The sequence below is a fragment of the Canis lupus genome, chromosome 6 (assembly GCF_003254725.2).
Source record: "Canis lupus dingo isolate Sandy chromosome 6, ASM325472v2, whole genome shotgun sequence".
In the NCBI taxonomy this organism is placed as follows: domain Eukaryota; kingdom Metazoa; phylum Chordata; class Mammalia; order Carnivora; family Canidae; genus Canis; species Canis lupus.
Window position 1 is genome coordinate 24,020,016 of NC_064248.1, and position 15,068 is coordinate 24,035,083.

The 15,068-nt window shown below is 35.8% G+C and overlaps 1 protein-coding gene across 3 annotated transcripts in view; it reads right to left on the reverse strand.

Moving 5' to 3' along the window:
• The window catches only part of LOC112640270 (phospholipid-transporting ATPase ABCA3-like), a 191,283-nt gene that overhangs the window by 161,556 nt on the left and 14,659 nt on the right, over window positions 1–15,068 (reverse strand). For all 3 annotated transcript variants that reach the window (XR_003123948.3, XM_025416268.3, XM_025416272.3), the window contains exons 2-5: window positions 13,549–13,633; window positions 12,934–13,189; window positions 5,012–5,142; window positions 2,121–2,268 (exon numbers count right to left, since the gene is read on the reverse strand). Coding sequence is in view for 2 of the 3 variants with exons in the window: in XM_025416268.3 (XP_025272053.3) it covers window positions 2,121–2,268; window positions 5,012–5,142; window positions 12,934–13,189; window positions 13,549–13,608 (595 nt within the window). In the remaining variant the exon portion in view is untranslated. The remainder of the gene's footprint in view (window positions 1–2,120; window positions 2,269–5,011; window positions 5,143–12,933; window positions 13,190–13,548; window positions 13,634–15,068) is intronic.

A 15,068-nucleotide genomic window follows, 5' to 3' on the forward strand; every position in this document is an offset into this window, starting at 1 on the left:
CTAGGAATAAATCTAACTAAAAAAGTAAAAGATCTATACTCTGAAAACTATAGAACACTTATGAAAGAAATTGAAGAGAACACAAAGAAATGGAAAAGGATCCCACGTTCATGCCCTGGAAGAACACATATTGTTAAAATGTCTACACTACCCAAAGCAATCTATACATTTCATGCAATCCCTATCAAAACACTACCAGCATTTTTCACAGAGCTAAGACAAAACAATCCTAAAATTTCTATGGAGCCACAAAAGATTCTGAATAATCAAAGCAATTATGAAAAAGAAAAAAACTGGAGGTATCACAATTCCAGATTTCAAGCAATATTACAAAGCTGTAGTCATCAAGACAGTATGATGCTGGCACAAAAACAGACACACAGATCAATGAAACAGAACAGAGAACCTCAAAACAGACCCAAAACTATATGGTCAAGTTCCTCCAACAAAGCAGAAAAAGAATATCCAATCGAAAAAATACAGTCTCTTCAATAAATGTAGTTGGGAAAACTGGACAGCCACATGCAGAATTATAAAACTGGACCACTTTCTTATGCCATACACAAAAATAAATTCAAATGGATGAAAGACTTCAATGTGAAGCAGGAAACCATCAAAATCCTAGAGAACATGGGCAGAAACTTCTTTGACCTTAGCCATAGCAACTTTTTATTAGACATGTCTCTAGAGGAAAGGAAACAAAAGCAAAAATGAACTTCTAAGACTTCATCAAGATAAAAAGCTTGTGCACAGCAAAGGAAACAATCAACAAAACTAAAAGCCAGGCTATGGAATGGGAGAAGATATTTGCAAATGACATATCAATAAAGAGTTAGTATCCAAAATCTACTAAGAACTTACCAAACTTAACATCCAAAACACAAGTAATCCAGTCAAGAAATGGGCAGATATGAATGGACACTTTTCCAAAGAAAAAATCCAGATGGCTAACAGACACACGAAAAGATGCTCAATATCACTAGGCATCACAGAAATACACTTGAAAACCATAATGACATGCCACTTCATGCCTGTCAGGAGGGCTAAAATTAACAACCCAAGAAACAACAGGTGTTGGCAAGGATGTGGAGAAAAGGGAACCCTCTTGTACTGTGGTGGGAATGCAAACTGGAGCAGCCACTCTGGAGAACAATCTGGAGGTTCCTTAAAAAGTTAAAAATAGCACTACCCTATGATCCAGCAATTGCACTACTAGGTATTTACCCAAAGGATCAAAAATACAGATTCAACAGGGTACATGCGGGCCAATGTTTATAGTAGCATTATCAACAATAGCCAAACTAGGGAGAGAGCCCAAATGTCCACTGACTGATAAATGAATAAAGAAATATATGTATAGACACACACATACACACACACACACACACACAATGGATTACTCACAGTCATCAAAAAGAATAAAATCTTGACATTTGCAGTGACATGGATGAAGCTAGAGTGTATTATGCTAAATGAAATAAGTCTGCCAGAGAAAGATAAATACCATACGATCTCACTCATACGTGGAATATAAGAAAGAAAACAGATGAGCATATGGTAAGGGGAAAAAAAAGAAAGGGAAACAAGCCATATGAGACTCTTTAGGATAGAGAACAAACAGAGGGAAGGTGGGTGGGCGATGGGCTAGATGGGTGATGGGTATTAAAGAAGGCACTTGACGTGATGAGCACAGTGTGTTGTATGTAACTGATGATTTACTGAATTCTATTCCAGAAACCAATATTGCACTGCATGTTAACTAAACAAAATTTAAATTAAAAAATAATAATAATTTAGAACCATAAATACGCAGGCAATGTTAGCATATGAAGATGTGTCTATTAAGTCAACAGAGCCAACATTTACTAACTACAACTATATAAATGCAAGAATACCCACTGATAAGGTTAAGGAAATGATCTACAGTAACAGAAAGATATTTTTCAAAGGTATGAGGCTTTCTATATGCCTGTTTTTACAATAAAAACTCAATTTTAGATATGTACTGCCACAATCAATAAACTTTCTCACTCACTGGAAAAAAAATAATTCACACATGTTGATATGATTTCTAGCTTGCAACCAAAATAATAATTTAAATATGCTGGAGGACTGCTCACTTGGACTTCCCCCATCATCCTCAAAAGGGTTCCTGGGTCCTAGAGAAGGTGTGTTTGGAAAGAGAAGATGTGTATTCCATCCATTTACGAAGCTTTGCAAAGCTGAAGGTCTCTCAGTACCTGCACCAAGACGCAGATGATATTTTACCTAGGGAAAAAAAAATAGAAAACAAACAACGTGTTTGACCAATGAGTACTGAAAAGCAAGTATGAGCAGTGAAAGGAAAAGAAAATGCAAAGTTAAAAATTGTGTTTTGAGGATGGAGTGAGCAATTCAGGATTCTAAATGATAAGAAATGACAGTATCACTAATACAAGGGACAAACAGCAAGCCTCATGTGCCATAATCACAAAGTTTGAAATCAAGTAAATTTATATCTCTACTTTATCATCTTCATGCATTTTGCCTCTGAGTTACAAAGACACCAATATAGTGGTACCTTGTTTATTATGAATGTATTTTTCCACACCCACAACTGGCCTGCAAACTCAGTGAGATCTCAAACAGTTCTATTAATTTCCTTTCCTATTATGCTAGTCAATTATGGTAAAGATTATCTCTCTCTTCTAAAAGTGAGTAACAGAAAAGTGAAAAGCCCAGACATAGTAAAAGTAGGGATAATACAATTTAAGTGTAAAATGTTGCATATTTTAAGTATTACATGAAAAAAATGATATATCTAGAGAGCTAAGCCAATTTCAGGGTTACAGTAGATCTGAGTAGCCTGACAAAGCAAGAGGTTACAGTTGCCAAAGGTCTGTAGAGGCAGAACAGAGAAGTCAGGAGGATGAGAAGGAACAGGCAAGTGCACTGAGTCTAGGCAAACATTCACATAACCCAGTTATTCAAAAACATTTTAAATAGCTACAGGATGCTTAAATACTATTAACACACAATTCTCTACCTCAAGGAACTGGCCAGGTGTTCAGGGAGCAGAGAAGAGAGAAGGGGAGACTTTATATAGGTAGCTACAGCAAGAGTTTTATAGAAATTATTAATGAGTTACCCCCAAAAATGAGAGATAGGCAGAACCAAAAGGAAAGAGGATAACATGATCAAAACCAGAGAAGCAGGAGATCACACAGTACAAACTACTACAGGTTCAATATTGCTAGCATGAAGTTCAAAGGGAGAAGAGGCAACATAAAGCTGAAGAGCTATTCAGTAAACAGGTCACTGATGACCATGTATTCCACACAAAGGACCTTCATGGAGAACTCCTGAAGTTTTTTTAAACAACCATAGTGACATGATCTTTTTTGTGTTTTTAGTAGATCACTGTGGTATCTATGGTAGAGATATGCCTTGCTCAGGAAAATCAGCTAAATTACCAAAGAGTTGGTTTTAGGGGTAGGATGGGCATGAGAGGTCATCAACTCAGAAAACAGATAAGACATTTTGTTTGATAAGCTGTGGAAAAAGAGAACTGGCATCTGGGGAAATAACGTGGGGAATCTTGTCAGGTATCCATTCTAAATGCTACACACAATGAGTCATCAACAAAAACAAAGCTTGTATTACACCAAAGTTATCTGAAATTCAAGCCAGAGACTCTACATATACCAATGAACCTGCATCATATTCAGCATATACTTTTGAGGCAGTAATTTAGTACAGGTAGGCACAGCTGGGAAAAGTGAGGAGAGGATGGATAGAAAGAAAGGCTACCTACTATCCGACCAATGATCTTCCTTTTTCTTTCTTCCTTCCATTAGCAAACACTTGTATCCTAAATGTAGGATTTGGCTCTGTGCATAGATACTATAGGTTCATCATTTCCCTCAACCCTGGGAAGCTCATCTCTAGCATGTGGTAAAGAGATACACCAAGTTACCAAGTTCAAACACTGTCCATTTTCTCCCCTTAAGGGATGTTATCAGAGTCTTCCTCCACGTCTCTCCTAATTTGGACACAACCTGGAAAATCCTAAAAGCTGATACTAGAGATTCAGAAGAGAAACTAGGTAATTCACTCAAAACAAAGAAGTCTTTCATATTGGAACCTCTACTCTACTTCTTAAAGGCCAAACTTTAATATTTGAAGGGCCTCCAAATGAGTTATTACTGGTGGGTTACAGAAGTTTCCAGACATGCGACCAGTAATAATCAAGAATTCTGAAAGTTAAAGCAATTACCTCTTTGGAGACATAAAACAAATATATTAAAACATGACACAAAGTACAAAAAAGTAGGAAGGAGGCATTCACCAGAACAAAAATAAGCAGCAGGTGGATTGTTCTAATACAAAGTCAGAAAAGCTCCTTCTAGAGTTCACAGTCCCAGGAAAGGGAGATACCTCAGCCTAAAATACATTCAGACATGGGTGAGTGAGCTGTTTTTGGTTTTGCCTTTAACTTTCATAAAATAATAGCTTTGTTAAAAACTTCACTTCAGATACCAAGTTAAAATGGCAATTACTTTAATGAGCTAAAGTTAGCTCATTAAAAAGTTTAAATATCTAATTATAGATATGCACTATCTGAAACTCCAGAAGGTATTTAAACAGATAACAGGCATTGCTACCCTTCTTTTTTACCTAGCTATATTCTTATTTTCTTCACCATTTGCAAGACCGGAAGCATCTGCCTAGCCAGGGAGAGTGTTAAGGGAGCATCCTTACTAAAGCTCCTGTTACTCTATTTTCTGAATATAAGGCAATCAGGCAGCAGATACAGTTTTCTCCTCATGCTATACATCAGTATAATGTAACAGTTAAAAGCACAGGTATTAAACCATGTATTAAAATAAAATAAAAATCCCTGTTCCGTTATATACTGGTTGTTAGGAACTTGGGCAAATTAGTTTTCCCCATTTATAAAACGAGGACATTACCTATATCTCATTAAATCTCTGAAACCTAACATATAAAGTTTTAGATAAAACTTTCTTACCTTAAGTGGCAAACTGTCATGTCTATTTTTGAAGTCATGATCAAATACAATAGCAGCCAGCACACGAACCTCAGGCTTCTTTTCAAACTCAACATACTTCTCAAACTCTGCTTCTGAAGAAAAGCCTCGAACTGTAGAGAGAAAATCTCAGTAAGTCATCACATAAACACAGAATGTCTAATGATTATCCCCTATCTGTACCATGAATACCATAACCCTATCATAACATTATACTTTTTAAAACATTATTACTCAAACATTGACATTACAAATCTTAATTTATATCTGGGGTACACAAGAATTCTTGCATTTTATAGAAGTTGGAACATATTAGAAACAATAATCATTACAACAACTATATATTAAGGTATATTAAAGTAAACTGGGACGAGGGAACTTTTCAATTGTGTTTTGAAATCTAGTGATTAAAAAATTTTGAGGAGGGCAGCCCCGGTGGCTCAGCGGTTTAGCGCCGCCTGCAGCCCAGGGCCTGATCCTGGAGACCCTGGATCGAGGCCCATGTCAGGCTCTCTGCATGGAGCCTGCTTCTCCCTCTGCCTGTGTCTCTGCCTCTCTCTGTGTGTGGGTCTCTATGAGTAAATAAATAAAAAATCTTTTAAAAAGTTAATTTTGAGGGGAAATAAGTGACAAAATTATTTCTGTAGAAAGTGTATTTCAAAAAATATTGTAGAATAAATTGTAGAAAACAATTGTCATAGAATAAAAGTAGTTAATTTTCTCATTCACAAATTAAACTACAAAATTTTAAAAACATACAAAATGACACACACACAACCACACACATACAGGTAACTTAAATAACTATAAAGTTTTTTCTTTTTTAAATTTTATTTATTTATTCATGAGAGACACAGAGAGAGAGAGAAAGGCAAAGACATAGGCAGAGGGAGAGGCAGGGTCCATGCAGGGACCCAATGTGGGTGGGACTGGATCCTGGGACTCCAGGATCACACCCTGTACTGAAGGCAGACGCTTAACCATTGAGCCACCCAGGCATCCCAAGTTTTTTCTTAAGAATTACAATATTTCCAATGTAAACAGGGTAGGAAAGTCTTGGATAGTCTCTCCATAAGAAAACATAACTAGTTATGGAAATTTCAAAAATAAAGTTATATAGTATGTTCAAGGATCCATACTGTAAAGATGTCTTTTCTGTAAAAATTAACATATAGAGTCAATGTAAGTCTAGTAATTATCCAAACAATTTTTATAAAAAATTACAAGCCAATTCTAAAATTTATATGGAAACACAATGGGTGAATGGGTGAATAATAAGGTGTATTAAAAGATGTGCTTTTGGAGCATCTGGGTGGCTCAGTTGTTTAAATGTCCAATTCTTGATTTCAACTCAGGTCTGGATCTCAGAATTGTGAGTTCCAGCCCTGTATGTGCTCCACACTGAGTGAGGAGACTACTTAAAAAAAAGAGAGAGTTTCATTCCACTATATTACTAGAAAGAAAAACCAAACTATAGAAGAGTACATATAGTACACTCTTATATAAGAAAATAAGGAATATATGAGAAAATACAGAGACACACAGACTCACACACACACCCAGAAATACATGCATACATGTAGAAACATTATTTTTGCCAAAAGAAACACAAAAAGAATAAATCAGACACTAACAGTATTGGTTACCCAATAGAGAGTGAATGAGAACAGGTTAGAAGGAATCATGGAAGTAATGTCAGCTCTCTAATTATACATTTTAATACAGGTTTGATTTTTGTTTGTTGTTAATCTTTTACATATTCAAAAATAAAATTAAATCAATTAGAGGGGTATAACAACTAAAACTTAATAAGTGAATCCTAAACAGATATTAATACCATAAAACACAGAAAGAAAGAAAAAGTATTAACCTAAGTAAATTTTAGGTACAATATGTTGACATACACTCCTAGTTGAATAAAGTCTAAGAAGAAAAAGAACTGCAAAGAAATCTTCTAAGTGTGCTGGGTAGTAAGGTGTAATGTAAGTAATTCTGAAACACCTTTGTAAGATTGGGCAAATGAGTGTATCAATGCTACTAGGATCTAGGGCTCTGTGAGAGAAAAGAGGTACAAATATGTAATGGGAGAAGGAAAACAAGAGGCCAATATTGTTGGACTGGCATTGACAGTATCAAAATAAACATGATTTCAAAAAAAAATCCTACATCTGTCCGCTAAAAGAGTCTAGAAGCAAAGACACTCCAGTAGTAATGAGTATACCCAGTACTTTCTTTCCCTATGTTTCATTGTGAGGAAGCAAACACACAGAACACATTTACAAATATGTATCAGGCCCTGAGGGGACAAGTAAAAAGGAAGCCAATGCTGACCCAGTTGAAATGGGGGTTTAAGTGTAGACCTTCCTAGTGGTGCCTTCTAGAAGGGACTTTGATAGCAAAAGGAAGTGTGGGACCCAGGAAATTTAACAAAACTCCCCTACCCCTGGACAAGCAGAGCAGGACTAACTCCATTTTGTGCTACACCCGCCATCTCCTATATGACCCCCACATGACCTGCTTATTGCTTAAGGTGCTCCCCCACCCTAGTCAAGCTGCTGAGCACACCCTTACCAGAAATCGGCTCATAACAATGTAACCCCGCCTTGTGCCTGCCAAAACTGCGCGCCAATTCTGACCAGAGTGATAGGCCAGTTCAAATGGTCACTATAGGGTAAATTGTGATTCAATTGGCCACCTGTGTGTGGACCAACATGACTGTGCAACTTTCTATGTGTGTTACAATCCCATTGGCCCCTATAAAGCTGCTGCCTTTTAGCCTCAGGGTCCAAGTCCCTGCTCCACTGTGTCGGGTATACTTGGACCCAAGCTCGAGCTTGTAAATAAACCCTCATGTGTTTGCATCGGTGTCGGCTCCTTGGTGGTTTCTCAGATTCACAATCTTGGGCACAACAGGAAGATTCTCTCTCTCTCTCTCTCTCTCTTTTTGTCTTGTTTTTCCCATATCTCAGTTCCATAACACCATCTCTAAAAAAAGGAATTAAGACTGCTTCATTGATTGAATCTAGTTCTGGGGCAGAGAAAATACAAGGTGTTCAGCCTGAACAGCTAGTTCTGTTAGAAAGTGAAAGAGCTCAAAAGCCGACAAACATGCATCCAAAGAACATTTCTTTAAAAAAACAAACAAACAAAACACAAAATCTGCTGGCTAAATCTGGGACAATTTTATAATAAAAAATCATCATCAAAAAAAATCATAATCATCAAATGATTACATCATTCAGATATGTTCTCTACACATAATGCAATTAAGCCAAATCCAAACAAAAATATAACTAGAAAAACTCCAACTGCTTAGAAATTAAGAAATATACTTTCAATAACTTATGGAATTCAGACTGAATTAGTCTATTCAGAATAGACTAATGTCTTAAACATGCATGTAATATTTCTTAACAAAATATAAGCAAATTAAATTCATATATAATAAACTCAAGTAAATAGATTCAATAGTTGAAAAATCATTGTATTAACAAAAATAAGAAAAACCACATGACCATCTCAACAGACACAGAAAAGGCATTTGACAAAATTTAACATTAATTCATGATTTAAAACAAAATTTTAGGAAACTAGGAATTGAAGGATATTAATTTCAATCTGATACAGAACATCTAAAAACAACATATAACAAATACATTGCTCAACGGTGATATATTGAAAATTTTTCTCCAGAGACAGGGAACAAGAAAAGAATCCCTTTATCGGTCACTTCCTGTCAAAAGATAAAACATACCCAGTGTTGGTGACGATATGGAACTGAAACTCATACATTTCTATAAATCTAGTTACATCCCCAATGACTCAAAAATTTCACTATATACCAAACAGAAACTTGTATATATGTCCATCAAGGGGTGCTTATAGAGGTGGAGCAGGATGGTGGAGGAGTAGGGTCCTCACCTCACCTGGCTCCAACAACTTACCTAGATAACTTTCAAACTATTCTGAACACCTACGAATTCAACCTGAGATTTAAAGAGAGAACAGCCGCAAAGCTAGAGAGAAGGGTTTTCAGTTCTAGCAAGGTAGGAAGATGGAAAAAATAAAATAAAAGAGAATCAAGTGGGGCAGGGGCACCGCCAGGAGCCAGGCTAAAGCAGGCATGGAGAGCTTCTAGGACAGGAAACCCCAGGCCCAGAGAAGGACAAACATTGTATGTTCTCATTCATTTGGGGAATATAAATAATAGTGAGAGGGAATATAAGGGAAAGGAGAAGAAATGTGTGGGAAATATCAGAAAGGGAGACAGAACATAAAGACTCCTAACTCTGAAAAAAAAAAAAAAAAAAAAAAGACTCCTAACTCTGGGAAACGAACTAGGGGTGGTGGAAGGGGAGGAGGGCGGGGGGTGGGGGTGAGTGGGTGATGGGCACTGAGGGGGCACTTGACGGGATGAGCACTGGGTGTTATTCTGTATGTTGGTAAATTGAACACCAATAAAAAGTTATTTTATTAAAAAAAAGAAAATTAGTTATTTATGATCTCACACAATTTGGATTACTCTTACAAATATAATGCTAATGAAACATAAACACAAACTATATAATATATCCATATATAATACAGAATACTATAATGGGACATAGTGAATAGTTCCATTTACATAAGGTGAAAAGTAGGCAAAACTAATCTATGGTCTTAAGATGTTAAAATAGTAGTTAAATTTGAGGGAGTCAAAATTGCAACCTGGCACATGGAAGCTTCTAGGGTGCTGAAAATGCTCTGGCCTAAAATTACAGATTCCTTATTAACTACAAAGAGGATATCTGCCTTGACAATGGAAAGTCTGGTGGAAATCCATTTTACTAAAATGAGCAAATATAACCAACTGAGGAACAAACTGGTAAATATGCTTCCAAAAGATATTCACTAAGAAGATCCTATATGAAAGATGCAATATTTCCAACACAAATGATCAAATTGAAACTAAATGTAAAGAAACAATCAAATAGAAATTAAGAAGCCTTCTGCAAAATAATTGGCCTAGTCTTTTAAAAATATCAGTGTCATTAAAACCAAAACAATAAAATAGTCTAAGAAAGTATTCTAAGTCAGAGGTCAGCAAATTACGGGCTGGTGCAGGTCAAATCTATCCCACAGTCTGTTTTGGTATGGGCTTGTGAGTTATGGATGGTTTTTACATCTATAAAGGGCTCCTTAAAAAGTATTTTATAGTCATCTATATAGCTCTTAAAACCTAATATATTTATTAACTGGCCCTTTACATAAGTTTGCCAACCCCAATGAATATTTAAAAATCTGTAACTGGAGAACATCTGGATGGCTCAGACAGTTGAGCATCCAACTCTTGGTTTTAGCTCAATGATCTTGGGTCATGGGATCAGGCCCCAAGTCAGGCTCTGTGCTCAATGAGCAGAGTCTCCTTGAGATTCTCTCTCTTTCTCCCTCAAATAAATAAATAAATAAATAAATAAATAAATAAATAAAAAAAATCTTTTCAATAAAATCTCTAACTGGATCCTGGATTCCAAAAAAAGAGAGAAAAAAAGCTCTAAAGAACCTCATTAGGACAATACATCATTGTATCAATTTTTAAATTCTTGGGTATAACTTTTGTAAAGGTTATGTTGGAGAATGTCCTTATTAAGAGATATAGCATTTGAAGGTGACATGTCATGATGAATGCAAGTTATTCTTAATGGTTTAAAAAAATCCAGTAATTTTATATATATTCTTATATGTTTTACATACTTATATACATATTATATATGTGCATACATATATATATGTACATAAGTGTGTGTATGGAGAGTGAATAAAAAAGCAAATGTGGCAAATGTTATTTTCTGAATCGCAGTTTATTTGCATTTTCTCTATAGGTTTGAGATTTTTCAAAATCAAATGTGTGTATGTGGACAGGGGCCCAAATCATTATGCTAAAAGTAAAGCACTGTATAATCCTCAAGAATTCTTTACCAAAGATTTTAACAGACATTATTACATGTATTGATTAAACCAAGTCAGTTATCAAGCACCATTATCAAAGTCTTACCCAATACCAGATTTCTAATCATAATTATGCTAATAGCAAATACACTGTACTATACTATTCAGATATTATACTATCTGAACTTGAACTGATATATTAAAATCTTCTAGGAGCGGCTAGGTGGCTCAGTCAGTTAAGTATCAGGCTCAGATCAGGATCCCAGGGGTCATGGGAGTCTGCTTCTTCCTCTGCCCCTCCCCTCACGATGCATGCACTTGCGCGCTCTCTCTCAAATAAATAAACAAAATCTTTTTAAAAATAAAAGCTTTTAGTTTGTTTTTAAAAGTTATAATTCTTCAGTGGAAGTAAAATCTGAATGTGGGAATTTTCCAAATGAAGACTTTTACACATACCCTTTCATATCCACTGAGCTATTTTGCTAAAGAGTTGGTTCAACAGAAACTAAAACAAGGTAATCAGGCTCAATCAAGAGTAGGAAAATTTCTCAGCTTCCTTCCCTTTAAATTAGCACTTTACTATACAAGACATTAATTAATAAATGCCACCATGGACTTTCAACCCATCAGATCTCTACTTCAGTCTTCAGACACACTTTCTCATGAAGACTTCAATATGACAGAATAACAATGTTTCTTAGATTTTCATAAAAGCAGCAGAAACAGCAGCCTGTCTTCTATCCCCCACCTCCATATAAAGGGATACTTAAAAGTAACTTTCAGCCCATCACAAACACCAAAGTTCTTTGGAGATTCATGGTTTCTATCATTAAAAATCCATAGGAATTTTGCATTAAGTTACATAAGGAATGGGGATCCCTGGGTGGCTCAGCGGTTTAGCGCCTGCCTTCAGCCCAGGGTGTGATCCTGGGATCCCAGGATCGAGTCCCACATCAGGCTCCTGCATGGAGCTTGCTTCTACCTCTGCCTGTGTTTCTGCCCACACCCCCCTCTTTCTGTCTCTCATGAATAAAAAAAATAAAATCTTTAAAAAAAAGTTACATAAGGAACATTTTCCTTTTTAAAGATAGTTTTTTAAGATGGCAAAGTAAATATATAGCATATACTCTCCTCTTCCTATCTCAAAGCCCTGCACTTAAAAGGAGAAAATTAAATACGTAATTGTTTAAGTATATAACAGAATAAACCCACACACATGTAAAAGCATGAGACAAGATGGGAGAGGTGCTTACAAAATTCTGACAGTATTTTTAACATTGGAGACAGAAAAGAGAAACTAGGTGCAGAGGAAGGTGAGTGTAAGGAGATAAGGATTATTTTGGCATAATTCTACGTGGTTTTACTCTTCTTTTCAAATGCATTCATATACCATACCCAAGTAATATTTTCATTAAAATGTTTAAAATTAATTATCTAAAGGTAGAGTTTATGCATGCATCTAAAAATAAACTACCTTGGGATGACTGGGTGGGTCAGTGGTTGAGCATCCACCTTCGGCTCAGGTCATGATCCTGAGGTCCTGGGATGGAGTCCTATATTGAGCTCCCCACAGGGAGCAGGCTTCTCCCTCTGCCTATGTCTCTCCCTTTCTCTTCGTGTCTCTCATGAATGAATAAGTAAAATCTATTTTTAAAAACTAATTAAAAATAAATAAAAAGAAACTACCCCTAGTCATCCTGAGGCTGTGTCCCTTTGGCATGCTATCAGGTACTCATCCTAGTTTAAGAATGCAGTCAGAGACAAAGAAGATTTACAATTACATAATTCCATCATCTAATTTTAAATATTAATTTTGTTTATGATTATGCCAGGAATATGTTTGATATCATGTGACAGAGTTCATAATGTTATATTCAGGAGATTAACGTACAAGTTTAAGGTCACTGAAGCATGCCCTTTCAAAAACAAATTAGTAATTATGTTACAAAAACATTTTAGACACCACAGTTTCTAACCTGAAATATTGAGTCTTAACTTCATTATCACAGTCTCAGTAATATTTTTTGCCACATCACTGTGAGAAGGTACATATGCAACTTCATATACAACACTCCTGTTATAGAGGAAAGGAGGTGGGAACAAGACAAAAAGAGATCTGTAAATAGTAACATTCTGGAACTCTTTTTTTACATCTCTGCGATGAAGCAAAATCAATCCAGAGAAGAAGAGTGTCATGAAGATTTCCACAATTAAAGAAATCACCTTCCTTTTCTGCAAAAGAAACCAAAGGATTATATTAACTAAGAGCCTATCTATGTATCTGTACATGTGCATGAATCTGTACTCTTGTGCATATACATGTATACAATTTAAACATATTACTCAGGTCCATTCTATAAAACAAATGGCTTTCTAGCCTGTCTTTTTCACCCTTTTCCACATTTCATTATCTGTTCTATTGGTTTATCCTATCAGTACTCTTGAGAGAGTTAGAACTGTGACATTAAGCCATGGAACAAAAGGAACCAGATAAAATCCATAAACTAAAACGAAGTGAAAAAGTTATTTAAAAATTTCTCCTTCAGGTTCGTTAGCCATTACAACCATTTCCCATGGACACTTCCACTTACCTTTAAAACAAAATTTTTCCAGAGGAGGACTGCAAATTGGTTGAGCCACAATAAATTCATTTTATCACAAAGAATGGAAGTTCAACTAAGAAGGAAGTAGAACATTTTAAAAACTTACATCGCCTGGAAAAAAATGTTAAATTTAGTCAAGCAAAATGATTACTTCCTTGTTCTACTCTTTTTTCATCAATTCTGAAAGATAACTACTTTAAATAAGTACTTGTCTGTTCCTGTTCTTATATTAATTCATAATATTCACATTGAATGGTCTTCTAATATGTATGAAAATATCAGGTGACAGAGATGCAAAATGTAATAGGTTGCAGCCCCATGTTCACAATGAAAGATGTAAACTGTAAATTTGGGATGTCAATTATTATTTTGATAGGCTCTGAGATAAATTCCTATAGAATAATGCTGAAAATTTCCTATTTAATACCTACTCTGTGCCATATTCTATCCTAGGCATTAGGTATATTTGAAATGATTGGGATCCTTTCCTCACAGTGTGAATAGTAGTGTATAGTAAATGAGAACCCAGAATCTAAAGTTGGGCTGTTTGAGTTCAGATCTTAACTCTCTCACAAGCTATAAAATTTTGAGCAAAATAATTAACCTATAGCTGCCTACCATCTGTAAAATCAGAAAAATCACAGTACTTACATTATAAGGTATTGACCTGGGGTGATTTGCCTCTATGGAGAGGGTAGCTAAAAGGCTATGCCATTTTTTAAAAATTGCAATAAAATATACATAACATAAAATTTGCCACTTTAACAATTTTTAATTGTACAATTCAGTGGCACCAATTGCATTCATGTTGTTGCACAACCATCACCATTAACCATCTCCAGAAATTTTTTATCTTCCCAAACTGAAACTCCATAGCCATTAAATAACAACTCTCTATTCCTTCTTCCCCCTAGTCACTAGCAACCACCATTCTACTTTCTGTATCTATGAATTTGACTCCTTTAGGTACCTAAAAGTGGAATCACTTCTTTGTGACAGTATTTGTCCTTTTGAGACTAGCTTATTTCACTTAGCATAAAAATGTCTTCAAAGTTTACCCATATTGCAGTATGTGCCAGAATTTCCTTCTTATGCACCACTTTTACAGTCTTATAGGGCTTTCAAAATTAGCATTGGACTTCAAGACATATTAAAGAGAGGGACGGATGTGGTGAGTATTGCCTTAGTACTAAAAGGTGTTGCATCCTTTCAGTGAGTGAACTAGCAAGAGTAACCAGGGAATGCAGCAAAGAAGAGCACCTCAAATGCTTCTGAATTTCCAGTGGCAAGCATTCATGGTAATGCGCACAGTTTCCAGCCAGAAGACCAAGATGAAGACTACCTAAGAGAACCTAAAGGCACAAGGGAGACAGAGGGATAGGAGGAGCTCACCCTTGGTCTGAGCATAAATTGATCTCATCCCAGTTAGCATGCTAATCACTTTGATCACTGAGATGAATGACTCAGATCCAGGAAGATCCAGAGACAACAGCAAAGTTTTAAAAAAC